This window comes from Gigantopelta aegis, chromosome 12 (genome assembly GCF_016097555.1).
Source record: "Gigantopelta aegis isolate Gae_Host chromosome 12, Gae_host_genome, whole genome shotgun sequence".
NCBI lineage: Eukaryota > Metazoa > Mollusca > Gastropoda > Neomphalida > Peltospiridae > Gigantopelta > Gigantopelta aegis.
In genome coordinates, this window is record NC_054710.1 from 19,309,657 (window position 1) to 19,327,684 (window position 18,028).

The 18,028-nt window shown below is 42.3% G+C and overlaps 1 protein-coding gene across 1 annotated transcript; it reads right to left on the reverse strand.

Moving 5' to 3' along the window:
• Window positions 1-2,908: 2,908 nt before the first annotated feature.
• On the reverse strand, window positions 2,909-17,661 carry LOC121386675. Its single transcript, XM_041517662.1, has 5 exons — window positions 15,168-17,661; window positions 14,438-14,524; window positions 12,779-12,934; window positions 5,694-5,825; window positions 2,909-3,035 (listed from the first exon to the last, which is right to left on the reverse strand). Exon 1 carries the CDS (start codon window positions 16,567-16,569, stop codon window positions 15,568-15,570), a length of 1,002 nt encoding a protein of 333 aa, XP_041373596.1. The 5' UTR covers window positions 16,570-17,661; the 3' UTR covers window positions 2,909-3,035; window positions 5,694-5,825; window positions 12,779-12,934; window positions 14,438-14,524; window positions 15,168-15,567.
• Window positions 17,662-18,028: the final 367 nt, after the last annotated feature.

An 18,028-nucleotide genomic window follows, 5' to 3' on the forward strand; every position in this document is an offset into this window, starting at 1 on the left:
CCTACACCTGCAACACCGATATTAGTTAAAGCACGATAATATATGCAACATCGATATTAGTTAAAGCACGGTAATATCTGCAACATCGATATTAGTTAAAGCACGATAATATATGCAACATCGATATTAGTTAAAGCTCGAATTAAATATCAGCAATTTACTGGCCAGATGAAGCAACAATTTATTCAATTAAATTACAAGGATTTACTGGCCAGATGAAGCAACAATTTATTCAATTAAATTACAAGGATTTACTGGCCAGATGAAAACGAAAATTATAGTTCAAGCACGTCTCTCCCGGGGACAATATCTGACTGCCAATGACTGGACCCGTGACAGAACAGGGTTTGGGTAGAGTTTAAAATGGCAATGGAAAATAGCAATTAATGAAAACGTTAATAGAATTAAAAAAAGAAAGAAAAAAAGTTAACAAGCCAAAAAGAAAAAAGGAATTGACTACTCGACCGAATAAGTAAGAGAAAGAAGAGATGATCGGACTATTTAATAATATTAATAAAAAAAAAGAAGTAATTTCGGCATAAAAGTTTGAACAAAGGTCTAAAAGTTAAAGTCCGATTTATTGTCCTAGTGTGTGGCCGCGTTAAGGCCGTTAAGGTACACAACTGGTTGCCTCCCGTTCAGAAAACCCCTTGAGTGACAGTCATTAGATGTGGAAGGTGTAGTTCTGTGCTGAAATACAGATCTTGAGAAGGCTATAAGGTAACTAACTTGAACCACGCCCCTAAATGACGTTGCATGGCGCGAGAAGGAAGTTTGGCTTAGACGTGTTTTAAACTCCTGGAAGCATCGTGAACAATGCCAAATACTCGAATTTGATTCTAGCAGTGATAAAACTGAAGAAGCCAAATGTTAGAAGACACAGTGATATTATCCCCTAATTCTAGTGTAGTGGAGGATAGTGTAATGTAGTGTAGTGTAGTATTGCGATGCGATGCGATGCGATGCGATACGATACGATACGATACGATACAATACAATACAATACAATACAATACAATATAATATAATAAAAATTATTACCCACGCGGTCACTCATAACAGGGAAAATATTTTCCATATTTTCTCAGTGAGAAATATTCTGCATTGGTCTAACGAACAATACTATTGGACAATTTGACGCTTACAAACCAATGACCTTTTCGGTACTAAATATGACGTCAACACGATTTGGCAAACACACAAAATGACGTCATGTAGTTTAAAGAGTTTGCGTGTACGGCTCTCTGTTTTTGGTGTTAAATTTATAACAAAATGTCATTTTAATGCAATTCCTTATAGATTTTATAGCAGAATAAAGAGAACTTTTGTTTTTGAAAATTATCGATGAACGTCATTAAATTACAAAGTTATAGCAATTCTCAGAGCAGTGCGTAAAGTGGTTTACATCGTTCCTATACAGATTGGCCTTCGTGCATGTGCGTCGAAAATAAAGGCTTTTAAAGAAAAGAAAAAAATAGCTGAGGTAATAAAATAGAATAACAAACTCGGTACCAATTATTATCAAATTTAGGTTCCTCGTGAAATAATTTTCATTTGTCACTCGCTAAAGCTCGTGGCAACTGAAAATTATTTCACGAGAAATATAAATTTGATAATAATTGGCAACTCGTTTATTATCCTCTATATACAAAAATGAAAAAAAAAATCATGACCCCCCCCCCCTAAAAAAGAAGACAAACACACACACACACACACACACACACACACACACACACACACACACACACACACACAGAGACACACATACACACACACGTACAATACGTATCTGGTCCCGTTCCTTTCTGGTCCGGTCCGCGTTTTACCAACACCCATTTCTTGGGATGGGAATAGTATGGAGAATTAAGTACTAAAATGCTTTTTTCGAGAGAACATTTTTATATTTAGATCGTCTAAAAAAAACTTTTATGATATGTAGAACTAGAAATAATATTTAATGATTTTTTGTTTTGAAGCCATGTTCGGATTGCTTTTCAGGTAAAACATCGGTCCATCGAAGGTCAATGTTTCGTACACATTATATCAATGTTTTTATGTTAGGATTGGGGGGGGGGGGGGGGGGGGGGGGTCAAACCCAATCCTAACATTGTTCGGATTGTGAAGCACATCGATATTTATGGACCGTCCCTTAGTAACAGTCGCGCAGTCGTGCGCTTCTCCAAATATGAACTCGTGCTCATCAAATATAAGAGAAACAATGGAAATACATTCCGGATTTCAATGCAAGTTATGACAATAAAAGTTCATTGTATTATTCATAATATTTGTGTATTTTTTGGTTTTGTTTTAAATGCAGGTGTAGTTAAATGAAAATGGAAGGTGTATCGTGATGCACCTACACTTTTCCTCCAAAAGTGTACGTAGGTGTATTGTAATACGCCTACACTTTCAGATGACACGTGTAGGTTATCGGTGAATACACTTACACTTTTAACAAAAGAAACCACGAGACCGGAAGTGGGGTATAAATATATATATATTATTTATGACCTAACTTTATAGAAGTAAAGTATAACACACAAACATTCATTCGTTCATTCATCGATTAATACATTTGTATAACAAACACTCCGGATATGGAACAATGTTACTTTTATTTTTCATTTTCTTTTAAAAATAAAGTATTACTTCTTTGACCTTGTTGTTTGAGTTCTCTTTTTCCTGTTTAAGAATAGGCGTAAACACATGTTGACCAATCACAGCTTTCTCAGCACTTAAGAGGTGGGGTTTCAAAAGTGCAGTTTATGGATAAATACTGTATATTTTATCAAAGGGACCGACACCAAAGCGTGGTACAAATATTAACAATAATGTCGATATTATGATGATGAAGAATATAATAATAATAAAAAATAATAAATAAAATTAAAATGCTAAAACAAATTGCTTGTGACTATTCTGTTTTATTCGTTATTTCATACGTTATCGCCAAGACCAACGTTTTACTTTTAAAGTACTCAATAAACCTTCAAGGCACGTCATTTCCGGTTTGTCTCTCAATCACTTTTGTCGTACTGAAAAAAACCATTTAATTTTTTCTTAATTAAGATAAATAAATAAATATTACAAAACCCACCCGAAAGTCCATCCTAGTAGAAACCAGCCAACTAATCAATAATAAATTTAAAAAAACCCACAGTCGAAACTGAAACTCGAATAACCCCCGCCCCCACCAACATTCTCACCACTATCCAATCGTCCAAACAATGTGAATTTTACATTAACAAAAAACAAAAAACAAAACATTCACGATAATTTTATATCCATGTAAGGTTAAGTACGTTGTTATGGACACGCAGCTTATCCAGTCATCCATCCATCCATCCAACCATCCACCCAATCCCACCCACCCACCCACCGATCTATTTATCCGTCCGTCCGTCCATTCATCCACCCATCCATCCATCCATCCATCCATCAGTCCACATTTTTCAATCGATCCATCAATCCGTTCTTCCCTCCATCCATGAGGCGAGTGCTTTACCACTGGGCTACATCCCGCCCCTGTTAAGCATATAGATCACACACACACACACACACACACACATACACGCACACGCACACACACACTGACACACACTGACACACATACACACACACATATACACACATGGTCACACACACACACACACACACACACATACACATATACACACACATACACACACATACACACACACATACACGCACACACACACACACACACACACACACACACGGACACACACACACACACACACATGGTCACACACACACACGCACACACACCCACATATACACACACACATACACACATATACACACACATACACACACATAAACACACATACACACATACATATACACATACACACACATACACACACATACACCCACACACATAGACACACACACACACATACACACACACATGGTCACACACACACACACACATGGTCACACACACACACATGGTCACACACACGCACACACACACACATACACACATATACACACACACACATATACACACACATACACACACACACATATACACACACACACACATACACACACATACACACACATACATGGTCAAACACACACACATGGTCACACACACACACACACGGTTACACACACGCACACACACACATACACACACATACACACACAAACACACACACACACATACACACACACACATACACATACACACACACACACATACACACACACACACACACACACTCACTCTCTCTCTCTCTCTCTCTCTCTCTCTCTCTCTCTCTCTCTCTCTCTCTCTCTCTCTCTCTCTCTCTACCGGCCTCGATGGAGTCGTGGTTAGGCCATCGGTTTACATGCTGGTAGGTACTGGGTTCGGATCCCAGTGGAGGCATGGGATTTTTAATCCAGATAACGACTCCAAACCCTGAGTGAGTGCTCCGCAAGGCTCAACGAGTAAGTGTAAACCACTTGCACCGACCAGTGATCCATATCTGGTTCAACAAAGGCCTATGTGGCGACAGCGGGCTTCCTCTAAAACGCAGTAGCAGAATGACCATATGTTTGACGTCCAATAGCCGATGATAAGATAAAAAAATCAGTGTGCCCTAGTGGCGTCGTTAAATAAAACAAACTTTACTTTCACACACACACACACACACACACACACACACACACATGGTCACACCGGCCTTAAGACATCGTACGACCACCTGCGATGGGTGAATTTCGGGAGATCGCGGACCATCACGCGTAATCGTGCAACGTCGCAGCGGTTTTAGGTCATGCTCAAAAACCTGACTGCGATTCCCAGGATTGTAAGGTATCGAGCGACGTCGCGGCTAATCGTACGGTATTTTCACATTTCTCAACAGGAAATATCAATTAAAGCCGTCGCATGACCTTGCCACGATGTTGTGTGATGTACGACCATCGCACGACTTTAATCGTTTTCCTACGATGATGTCAGCTTCTCGGCAGACAATCGTAGTGAAGTCGTACGACCTCGTACGACGGCCGTACGATGTCGTACGATTTCCCTACGATTGTCTAAGATGCGTCGCAAACCCATCGTTTCCATTGTGACCACTTAACTAGATTGTAATAGCGTAGAAGAGTCGGGGACAATCATAGATATCTAGAATCTCACCCCATCGCACGACGTCGTAGCTCGGTCTGACCAAGGCTTAAAGGGGCGGGGTTTAGCTCAGTCTGATCAAGGCTTAAAGGGGCGGGGTTTAGCTCGGTCGGTTTATTACTCGACCGAGATTCTTGCGTCACAGGGTCGAACCATCTTGATGGATCAATTAAACTGATTGGGTCTTTTCTCGTTCCAACCAGTGCACCACAACTGGTCAAAGGCCGTTGTATGTGCTTTCTGGTTTGTTGTTAATGAAAAAATGTAGCGGGTTTCCTCTGATGACTACATGTCAGAATTATCAAATGTTTGACATCCTATAGCCGATGATTAAGCAATCAATGTGCTCCAGTGGTGTCGTTAAACAAAACAATCTTGTATATAAAGTTAAAAGTTAAAGTTTGCATGCATTAATGACATTTGGTAATTCTGACATGTAGTCATCCGAGGAAACCCGCTACATTTTTTCTAATGCATCAAGGGATCTTTTATATGCATCTCCCACATACAGGAAAGCACATACCAGAGGCTGTGAAAGTGTCATATATACCTAAGGTGCTATTTTGCTAAGCTGTACACAACCATGACTCATTTCCTTCGCAAGAACACGTCTCTGTTCCTCCTTCGATAGGTTTCTGCTTCTTGTAGCCAATTGGAACGCATCCATTATTAACCATACATCCTGATAAAAAAATATATTATGCATATAACCGAACTAACATATTAAGCATAGTGAATGTTTGCATACGTTTTTAACGATACTTCCGTGTGTGTGTGTGTGTGTGTGTGTGTGTGTGTGTGTGTGTGTGTGTGTGTGTGTAATATGTATGAATATAACCAAACTAGCATATTAAATATAATTAATGTTCGGAGTGGGGGATAATTCGTATGCATATAACCGAACTAACATAGACAAACATAGTTATCAACAACCATTTTACATCCTGTCTAAGGGAAATAATAATTACGCATATAACCAGCACAGCACAGTAAATAGGAATAAATATAGCTGTGGTGACGTGCACTCGTGGCTCGCTGTGAAAACAGTGATAACATCAGGTGTTCGCGAAAGATGAGCATATCCTGGCTCATTGGACATTATGAAATACAGTTTAAAATTTTGTTTTGTTTACCGACACCACTAGAGCACAGTAATTATTTAATCATCGGCTATTGGATGTGAAACGGTTGGTAATTCTGACTCCAGCTACATTTTCCCTAATGCAGAAAGGCATCTTTTATATGCACTTTCCCACAGGCAGGAATGCACATACCACGAGGGCACACAAGGGCACAAAGCAACACACACACATGGTCACACACATGGTCAAAACCGTGAGTACTCTGACGGTAAGAGAGCTAGACGGACATTCTGGATAGACCATATGTTGCACGCTCTCTAGCCCGAGTAATAAATCAATGTGTTCTACGCTCTGTAACCTGACGGCAAGAGTACTCTAACGGTAAGAGAGCTAGACAATTGGACACACTTTGGACTCTGAGTTATCACACGGACTTATCAACGCTCTAAAACCCAAGCACTATGACGGTAAGAGAGCTAGACGGACAGCTGGACAGTTATCACGCTATGTAACCAGAGTACTCTAACGGTAAGAGAGCTAGACGGACAATTGGATAGTTATCACGCTCTCTAACCCGAGTACTCTGACGGTAAGAGAGCTAGACGGACATTTGGACAGTTATACGCGCTCTCTATGTAACCCGAGTACTCTGACGGTAAGAGAGCTAGACGGACAATTGGATAGTTATCACGCTCTCTAACCCGAGTACTCTGACGGTAAGAGAGCTAGACGGACATTTGGACAGTTATCACGCTCTCTATGCTACTCTGACGGTAAGAGAGCTAGACGGACAATTGGACAGTTATCTCTCTAACCCGAGTACTCTGACGGTAAGAGAGCTAGACGGACATTTGGACAGTTATCACGCTCTCTAACCCCAGAGTACTCTGACGGTAAGAGAGCTAGACGGACAATTGGACAACGCTCTCTAACCCGAGTACTCTGACGGTAAGAGAGCTAGACGGACATTTGGACAGTTATAAACGCTCTCTAGCCCGAGTACTCTGACGGTAAGAGAGCTAGACGGACATTTGGACAGTTATCACGCTCTCTAACCCGAGTACTCTGACGGTAAGAGAGCTAGACGGACATTTGGACAGTTATCACGCTCTGTAACCCGAGTACTCTGACGGTAAGAGAGCTAGACGGACATTTGGACAGTTATCAACGCTCTCTAACCCGAGTACTCTGACGGTAAGAGAGCTAGACGGACATTTGGACAGTTATCAACGCTCTCTAACCCGAGTACTCTGACGGTAAGAGAGCTAGACGGACATTTGGACAGTTATCACGCTCTCTAACCCGAGTACTCTGACGGTAAGAGAGCTAGACGGACATTTGGACAGTTATCAACGAGTACTCTAAGCCCGAGTACACGCTCTGTAACCCGAGTACTCTGACGGTAAGAGAGCTAGACGGACATTTGGACAGTTATCACGCTCTCTAACCCGAGTACTCTGACGGTAAGAGAGGTAGACGGACATTTGGACAGTTATCACGCTCTCTAACCCGAGTACTCTCTGACGGTAAGAGAGCTAGACGGACATTTGGACAGTTATCAACGCTCTCTAACCCGAGTACTCTGACGGTAAGAGAGCTAGACGGACATTTGGACAGTTATCAACGCTCTGTAACCCGAGTACTCTGACGGTAAGAGAGCTAGACGGACATTTGGACAGTTATCAACGCTCTCTAACCTGAGTACTCTGACGGTAAGAGAGCTAGACGGACATTTGGACAGTTATCACGCTCTCTAACCCGAGTACTCTGACGGTAAGAGAGCTAGACGGACATTTGGATAGTTATCACGCTCTCTAACCCGAGTACGCTATGTAACCAGAGTACTCTGACGGTAAGAGAGCTAGACGGACAATTGGATAGTTATCACGCTCTCTAACCCGAGTACTCTGACGGTAAGAGAGCTAGACGGACATTTGGACAGTTATCACGCTCTCTAACCCGAGTACTCGAGTACTCTGACGGTAAGAGAGCTAGACGGACATTTGGATGAGTTATGAGAGCTCTCTAACCCCGCTAGTAACCAGAGTACTGACGGTAAGAGAGCTAGACGGACATTTGGACAGTTATCACGCTCTCTAACCCGAGTACTCTGACGGTAAGAGAGCTAGACGGACATTTGGACAGTTATCACGCTCTGTAACCCGAGTACTCTGACGGTAAGAGAGCTAGACGGACATTTGGACAGTTATCACGCTCTCTAACCCGAGTACTCTGACGGTAAGAGAGCTAGACGGACAATTGGACAGTTATCACGCTCTCTAACCCGAGTACTCTGACGGTAAGAGAGCTAGACGGACATTTGGACAGTTATCACGCTCTGTAACCCGAGTACTCTGACGGTACTCTGACGAGAGCTAGACGGACAATTGGACAGTTATCACGCTCTCTAACCCGAGTACTCTGACGGTAAGAGAGCTAGACGGACATTTGGACAGTTATCACGCTCTCTAACCCGAGTACTCTGACGGTAAGAGAGCTAGACGGACATTTGGACAGTTATCACGCTCTCTAACCCGAGTACTCTGACGGTAAGAGAGCTAGACGGACCTTTGGATAGTTATCACGCTCTCTAACCGATTACTCTGACGGTAAGAGAGCTAGACGGACAATTGGACAGTTATCAGTACTATGACGGTAAGAGAGCTAGACTGGACAGTAACGCTCTGTAAGTACTCTAACGGTAAGAGAGCTAGACGGACAATTGGATAGTTATCACGCTCTCTAACCCGAGTACTCTGACGGTAAGAGAGCTAGACGGACATTTGGATAGTTATCACGCTATCTAACCCGAGTACTCTGACGGTAAGAGAGCTAGACGGACAATTGGACAGTTATCACGCTCTCTAACCCGAGTACTCTGACGGTAAGAGAGCTAGACGGACAATTGGACAGTTATCACTCTCTCTAACGGTAAGAGAGCTAGACGGACAGTGGACAGTTATCACTGTAACGAGTACTCTGACGGTAAGAGAGCTAGACGGACAATTGGACAGTTATCACGCTCTCTAACCCGAGTACTCTGACGGTAAGAGAGCTAGACGGACATTTGGATAGTTATCACGCTCTCTACTCTGACGGTAAGAGAGCCGACAATACGCTCTCTAAACCGAGTACTCTGACGGTAAGAGAGCTAGACGGACAATTGGATAGTTATCAACGCTCTCTAACCCGAGTACTCTGACGAAAAGAGAGAGCTAGACGGACATTTGGACAGTTATCAACGCTCTCTAACCCGAGTACTCTGACGGTAAGAGAGCTAGACGGACAACGGACAGTTATCACGAACCAGAGTACTCTAACGGTAAGAGAGCTAGGCGGACAATTGGATAGTTATCACACTTTCTAACCCGAGTACTCTGACGGTAAGAGAGCTAGACGGACAATTGAACAGTTATCCCTCTCTAAAACCCGAGTACTCTGACGGTAAGAGAGCTAGACGGACATTTGGATAGTTATCACGCTCTCTAACCCGAGTACGCTATGTAACCAGAGTACTCTAACGGTAAGAGAGCTAGGCGGACAATTGGATAGTTATCACACTTTCTAACCCGAGTACTCTGACGGTAAGAGAGCTAGACGGACATTTGGATAGTTATCACGCTCTCTAACCGAGTACGCTATGTAACCAGAGTACTCTGACGGTAAGAGAGCTAGACGGACAATTGGATAGTTATCACGCTCTCTAACCCGAGTACTCTGACGGTAAGAGAGCTAGACGGACAATTGGACAGTTATCACGCTCTATAACCCGAGTACTCTGACGGTAAGAGAGCTAGACGGACATTTGGACAGTTATCACGCTCTCATACCCGAGTACTCTGACGGTAAGAGAGCTAGACGGACAATTGGACAGTTATCACGCTCTCTAACCCGAGTACTCTGACGGTAAGAGAGCTAGACGGACATTTGGACAGTTATCACGCTCTCTAACCCGAGTACTCTGACGGTAAGAGAGCTAGACGGACATTTGGACAGTTATCAACGCTCTCTAACCCGAGTACTATGACGGTAAGAGAGCTAGACGGACATTTGGACAGTTATCACGCTCTCTAACCCGAGTACTCTGACGGTAAGAGAGCTAGACGGACATTTGGACAGTTATCACGCTCTCTAACCCGAGTACTCTGACGGTAAGAGAGCTAGACGGACAATTGGACAGTTATCACGCTCTCTAACCCGAGTACTCTGACGAGTAAGTACGACGGACAATTGGACAGTTAGAGAGCTAGACGGACAATTGGACAGTTATCAACGCTCTAAAACCCGAGTACTACTGACGGTAAGAGAGCTAGACGGACATTTGGACAGTTATCACGCTCTCTAACCCGAGTACTCTGACGGTAAGAGAGCTAGACGGACATTTGGACAGTTATCACGCTCTCTAACCCGAGTACTCTGACGGTAAGGTAGAGCTAGACGGACAATTGGACAGTTATCACGCTCTCTAACCCGAGTACTCTGACGGTAAGAGAGCTAGACGGACATTTGGACAGTTATCACGCTCTCTAACCCGAGTACTCTGACGGTAAGAGAGCTAGACGGACATTTGGATAGTTATCACGCTCTCTAACCCGAGTACTCTAAGACGGTACAACTGAACAGTTATCCCTCTCTAGACGGACATTTGGATAGTTATCACGCTCTGGAGAGTTATCACCTATGTAACGAGTACTCTAACGGTAAGAGAGCTAGACGGACAATTGGACAGTTATCACACTTTCTAACCCGAGTACTCTGACGGTAAGAGAGCTAGACGGACAATTGAACAGTTATCCCTCTCTAAAACCCGAGTACTCTGACGGTAAGAGAGCTAGACGGACATTTGGATAGTTATCACGCTCTCTAACCCGAGTACTCTGACGGTAAGAAAGCTAGACGGACAATTGGATAGTTATCACGCTCTCTAACCCGAGTACTCTGACGGTAAGAGAGCTAGACGGGCATTTGTACAGTTATCACGCTCTCAAACCGATTACCATGACGGTAAGAGAGCTAGACGGACAATTGAACAGTTATCCCTCTGTAAAACCCAAGTACTATGACGGTATGAGAGCTAGACGGACAATTGAACAGTTATCCCTCTCTAAAACCCAAGTACTATGACGGTAAGAGAGCTAGACGGACAGCTGGACAGTTATCACGCTATGTAACCAGAGTACTCTAACGGTAAGAAAGCTAGACGGACAATTGGATAGTTATCACGCTCTCTAACCCGAGTACTCTGACGGTAAGAGAGCTAGACGGACATTCGGATAGTTATCACGCTCTCTAACCCGAGTACGCTATGTAACCAGAGTACTCTAACGGTAAGAGAGCTAGGCGGACAATTGGATAGTTATCACACTTTCTAACCCGAGTACTCTGACGGACAATTGGATAGTTATCACACTTTCTAACCCGAGTACTCTGACGGTAAGAGAGCTAGACGGACAATTCAACAGTTATTCCTCAAATCGCTAAAATGGCCGAGTACTCTGACGGTAAGAGAGCTAGACGGATATTTGGACAGGCGTTGTCATGTTGGAACTCTGTGTTGGCCCGAATACTCTGACGGTAAGAGGGCACGAATTCCTACCTCACGTAGGCGGTTCCGTACGGTCTGGTCGGATATCCTGCGCAAACCTGGTATTGCTGCGGCTGTGGAGGTGGCAGTAGTCAATCGTTCCCGAAGGTGGCGTACCCGGATGTAGCGGTCCTGCCCGGGGGTAGTGACCCGTGGTCGACCGGATCTAGGGAGGTCACGTGTTGATCCATGTTGCTGGTAACGGTCCCACAGTCTGGAGATGGTGCTTGGGGACACATGGAATGCCCTGGCAACGGCCGTTCTGGATTCGCCTGCGTCTAGTCGGCCGATGGCATTGTTTCTCTGCGGTTCACTGAGACGTGGCATGTCCTGGATTGTCAACTGTCGGCCAGATACAGAGGCCAGGCAAGCGAACACCCTGCACTTTTATACTGTCGGTGTTCATGTTGCACGTGCAGACAACGCACGTGCAGTGGTGACATGGTTTGCACGTGGCTGCGTTTTTGCGAATATTCACATTTTGGAACTTTATTGTACAGTAGCTGCGTTTTATCGAATGTAACCGTGGGAATGTGTTTGGGACATGCAATGACCTTATATTCACAAAGCATGAACCGGTAGGAAACATAAAATCGGAGTTATAACCCATTTGTACCCTTTTGCGTTTCTTTTTTTGAAGAGTATATATATATGTATGTATACAGAGAGAGAGAGAGAGAGAGAGAGAGAGAGAGAGAGAGAGAGAGAGAGAGAGAGAGAGAGAGAGAGAGAGAGAGAGAGAGAGAGAGCGAGAGAGAGAGAGAGAGAGAGAGAGAGAGAGAGAGAGAGAGAGAGAGAGAGAGAGAGAGAGAGAGAGAGAGGGAGGGAGGGAGAGAGAGAGAGAGAGAGAGAGAGAGAGAGAGAGAGAGAGAGAGAGAGAGAGAGAGAGAGAGAGAGAGAGACAGACAGACAGACAGACAGATAGATAAAGAAACACTAACAGAGATTGGGAGTGAGGGGTGTATTCACCTGGACATGGTGGAGTCAGCTGTACGCGTGTGGGTGGCTCCCACACTGCGTAACATAACCAAATCGTCCCTTTACACGCACACGTCATCCACATCGTCCCCTGGTGTGTTTTCTCCACGTATCCAGATGCATGGCACTTTCCTTCAACTAGACACCCTTAAAGGAAATGCTTATATTGTTGTTTTGTTTTTCGTTTCGTTTTCGTTTTGTAATGACTGTTATTTCTTTTGCGTTCATCAGGATATGGACCAAAGAAAAACAACAAATAAACAAAATAAGAAACCCCCCCCCTCCAACCCCCCCCCAAACAAACAAATATTTTATTTTACGAAAACCCATCCCAACAAAAAACAATAACACCTACACCCCCCAACCCCCGAAAAAGAAACAACAAAAACAAAACAACACAAAAGAATCTCTGAACAACATAAAAACATTATTTTTCTACAGTGTAAAATAACTGTTCAACCGATTGTTAGTGGTTCTAATGTAATGCCGTATTTAAACAGTTTGTTCTTGTTTAACGACACCATTAGAGCACATTCATTAATTTTAGCTGGTCTGTGCACATCAATAAACAGTTAAAAAGTTAAAATTTGTTTTGTTTAACGACACCACTAGAGCACAGTGTTTTATTAATCATCGGCTATTGGATGTCAATCATTTTCTTATCTTGGCATATATCTACATTAGTTGCAAGGGATTTTTTATATGCTCCATCCCACAGACAGGATAGCGCATACCACGGCCTTTCGTATACCACTCGTGGTGCACTGCTTGGAACGAATAATAGCCCAATTGGCCCACCGACTGGGATCGATCTTAAACCGACCGCGCATCAGGTGACCGATTTACCAATAGGTTATGAAATACCGTGATATTTACTGTTCTGTCTGCGGGAAGGCGCGTATAAAAGATCTGGTAATGGAAACATGTAACAAGTTTCATGTGCATCAGAATTGTTAAATGTTTAACATGTAATAACGCATGATTGAAATCAATCAATGTCCTCTAGTTGGGTTGTTAAATAAAACAACCTTTAACATTCAAACACAAAAACGTTCTGACTGTTTACTTGACGCATTACTGTTGGCTTTTGGAGCCTTCAACAATTACATATCGCTTTTGGGGAGGCAGACCACGGGGTGTGTAGCGGAACGTTATGGGGGAGGTGGACCACGGGGTGTGTAGCGGAACGTTATTGAGGAGGAAGGGGGTCGTTTGTAAAGTTAATCGGTGTGTTAAATATTAGCGGTTGCTATTTTGATGGATACAGGTCGAACGCAGCGAGCCTAGGCCAAGCGGATTTAGCCGTCCGAACCTTCGCCTGATAAAGCTGATATCTTAGGCAGTAACCGGTTCTTCTCTTTGTCTATAATGTTCCCATTGCTGGTGGATACGTGAGGTATACATGCTTCTTTTTACTTTTCATCCCCCCCCCCAAAAAAAAAAACACACAAAAAAACAACAACAACACAAAAATCCCAAACAAAACAAAAGAACAAAAGAAAGAACAAAAAACAAGTAAAAAAAAAAACAACCTAAAAAATACAAAACACAAAAAAGCGCACCCAACAAAACAAATAAAAACAAACAAACGAACAAAAACAACTCAAAAACAAAATAACACCAAAGCAAAGCAAACAAGACAGTACGTACCAGAACATATGGGATTGCCGTCCACGGATACAGCCGAGATTGCCATGGCTACGAGAACAACGAGACGAGTCATCTTGAGATAGCGATCTAAACACAGCGCATAGACAAAATAAGAAAATATATAATCTGCTGTTGGTATTGATTTTATTTATATTTATATGTGTCCCTCCCTCCCCCCCCTCTCTCTCTCTCTCTGTCTCTGTCTCTGTCTCCGTCTCCGTCTCCGTCTGTGTGTGTGTGTGTGTGTGTGTGTGTGTGTGTGTGTGTGTGTGTGTGTGTGTGTGTAAGCCTCTCTCTCTTCTCTCTTGCCGAGAAGCAGGAGGGACCGCCCCTGGCGGTTGAACCGCCGAGTTTGGTTCTTTCTTAGTTGCCTTTGGTCTTCTCCTACTTGTAGATGTTCTAGGCCTATTGTCGCCGTAAATCAACGTGACAATGACCGAATTCCCATCGTGCCGAATGCGATACTTGGACAAAGGACGAAGTTCGAACAGCAAAGCCCCAAGGGTGGTGGGAGGGGGGTTAGGTGGAAAGAGAAATCTGCACGTTTGCCGAACACAGCTTCATCGTCGGACGTACGAGTAGAAATGTGTCATTTTAATGACTTTTTCAATTGATCAAACTCAAACTTACCCTTTTTTCAAAAAACCCTCCGAGGAGCACACTCTTGTGTGTCAGACTTTTGGATCCGCCCTTGAATTATGTATTCTGTTATAATTTCAAAATCACTTACTTTTTACCCTTCTGTGTGTGAAAAACTACAAACGGTTATGGCGTCTGTCGTTTCGTAACGTGTACAACGTTTCTTGTGGTGGAGTCTAAAGTGGCGAAGTCCTCTGTAAGTGGTGGCGATATTGGCGTGAGTTTTATATTTCTAGAAACAAAACCTAGACGCTGGGCGGCTCATTCAAGCAGATGTTTCCATCGCCAGCTGGAAGTGTTTGCTCTTATGATAATAAATTCTGCTGTCAAATAATCGAATTAAGTCTTTAGATCGTGGTAGAACCGCCAGTGTTTACGTAACAATGTGCACAGCGGTTGCAGTGCATGTTAGCTGTTAGTCAATTGTTTGTAAGAGAGGTTTCAAACAACAATGAGCAGCATTTACAAAGCCTGTTTATGTCTTACAATGCTTAAATCCCCTGCGCGTGCTGTAACCTTACCGTGGTGCATGAAAGATGTATTGCATGAAAGTCGTGTAGTGGTGCATGAAAGTCGTGTAGTGGTGCATGAAAGATGTATTGCATGAAAGTCTTGTAGTGGTGCTTGAAAGATGTATTGCATGAAAGTCGTGTAGTGGTGCATGAAAGTCGTGTAGTGGTGCATGAAAGATGTATTGCATGAAAGTCTTGTAGTGGTGCTTGAAAGATGTATTGCATGAAAGTCTTGCAGTGGTGCATGAAAGTCGTGTAGTGGTGCATGAAAGATGTATTGCATGGAAGTCTTGTAGTGGTGCATGAAAGATGTATTGCATGACAGTCTTGTAGTGGTGCTTGAAAGATGTATTGCATGAAAGTCTTGTAGTGGTGCATGAAAGATGTATTGCATGAAAGTCTTGTAGTGGTGCATGAAAGACGTATTGCATGACAGTCTTGTAGTGGTGCTTGAAAGATGTATTGCATGAAAGTCTTGTAGTGGTGCATGCAAGTCGTGTAGTGGTGCATGAAAGATGTATTGCATGGAAGTCTTGTAGTGGTGCATGAAAGATGTATTGCATGAAAGTCTTGTAGTGGTGCTTGAAAGATGTATTGCATGAAAGTCTTGTAGTGGTGCATGAAAGTCGTGTAGTGGTGCATGAAAGATGTATTGCATGAAAGTCTTGTAGTGGTGCTTGAAAGATGTATTGCATGAAAGTCTTGTAGTGGTGCATGAAAGATGTATTGCATGAAATTCTTGTAGTGGTGCATGAAAGATGTATTGCATGAAAGTCTTGTAGTGGTGCATGAAAGATGTATTGCATGAAAGTCATGACATACATGACATGACGTATGTAAAAGTAGTACAACGTAGTATAAAGTGAAATTCATCTTCAATCTCACCATAATAACATGACATACATAGAGACCGTATGTAAAAGTAGTACAACGTAGTATAAAGTGAAATTCATCTTCAATCTCACCATAATAACATGACATACATAGAGACCGTATGTAAAAGTAGTACAACGTAGTATAAAGTGAAATTCATCTTCAATCTCACCATAATAACATGACATACACAGAGACCGTAGAGAGATTGTCTGTCGTACTGTTTTTACGAAACGAGTGTCACGATTCTTGTACTGCCCGAGTGAGAGGAATTGCAAGATTCTGTCTTGCTTGGTCAAATATTATATAATATAATTACGCAAAAATAGTTGATTTTTTAAATATTTTTTATTTAATTATAGTCCTGCCTGATCCATATATGTCACAATCCCACTTCATATAAATTTATCCTAATAGTGATACAATTATTTTTGGTATAGTATTTTAACTCTTGATACAGTGTATATAAAATACGTGTTTTCACCCTGTATTATTCCAATGAGCTCTGTCCTGTGTTAGTTTTGATTTAGTAAACTAGTCTGGGAGTGGCAGTCCTCTTGTAATGGTGCATGAAAGATATATTGTCCAGTAAAGAATCTCCTTGGGGGTGGCTGGCCTCCTAAAGACGAGACATTACATACTAGATAGAGATTCATGGAATCAACCACTATTTAATATACGTCCGTGAAATCTGCGGCTGGATTTCCATATACACCATTTTTTGAGTCCGTTATCCGTCATCCGTCACACAATAAAAAACGGTCACCTGCTAAACGTATTGTACCCGTTCCATATGTCATTTGACTCTGTTTTAATCACAGCCCGATCGGTTAGGAAGTTCTGCCTGCCGTGACGGACCTGAAACTCTCCGCTATTACGTGGCTTTTCCCAATGCTTGCAATACAGTGCATAAAAGCATGCATGCATGCGTGAAATCGTATGTATTAACAGTATAGTTTTTCGTTGTGTTTTACCGGAATGTTAAATGAATAGCAGAAGTCACAAGTTGGCTTGTAGGTTATTGTTTTCCTTTCCAAGATGAAACATGGTTAACAACGTGGTAATACAAATGACACGGTCCGTCGAAAGACCGAAAATGACCGAAACGGAATGAAATGGACCGAGAAACACCGAAACGGATCGAACAAACACCGAAATGGGCCAAAAGTTAATCCCGTAAACTATTTACAGAACATTATCCACGAGCTGAAATATCCCCTTCTTCGAGTTGTTTAGCATCCTTTATTAAAGAAAAATATATATATATATATATATATATATATATATATATATATATATATATATATATATATATATATATATATCAGAGATGGGGCGATTACTTGTTACTTGACAAAAGTAATCTATATCTATCTATCTATCTATCTATCTATCTATATATATATATACATGTATATATATATATATATATATCTTAGAGATGGGGCGATTACTTGACAAAAGTAATCGATTACGATTACGATTACTTTAGAATGTCATGATTACGATTACGATTACGATTACAAGATAATTGAAAGTAATCGATTACGATTGCGAATATATTGTC

Bases quoted from the DNA above. Each gene is read 5' to 3' on its own strand.
- LOC121386675 (XM_041517662.1), bottom strand. From the start codon at position 16,569: ATGTCATGTTATTATGGTGAGATTGAAGATGAATTTCACTTTATACTA.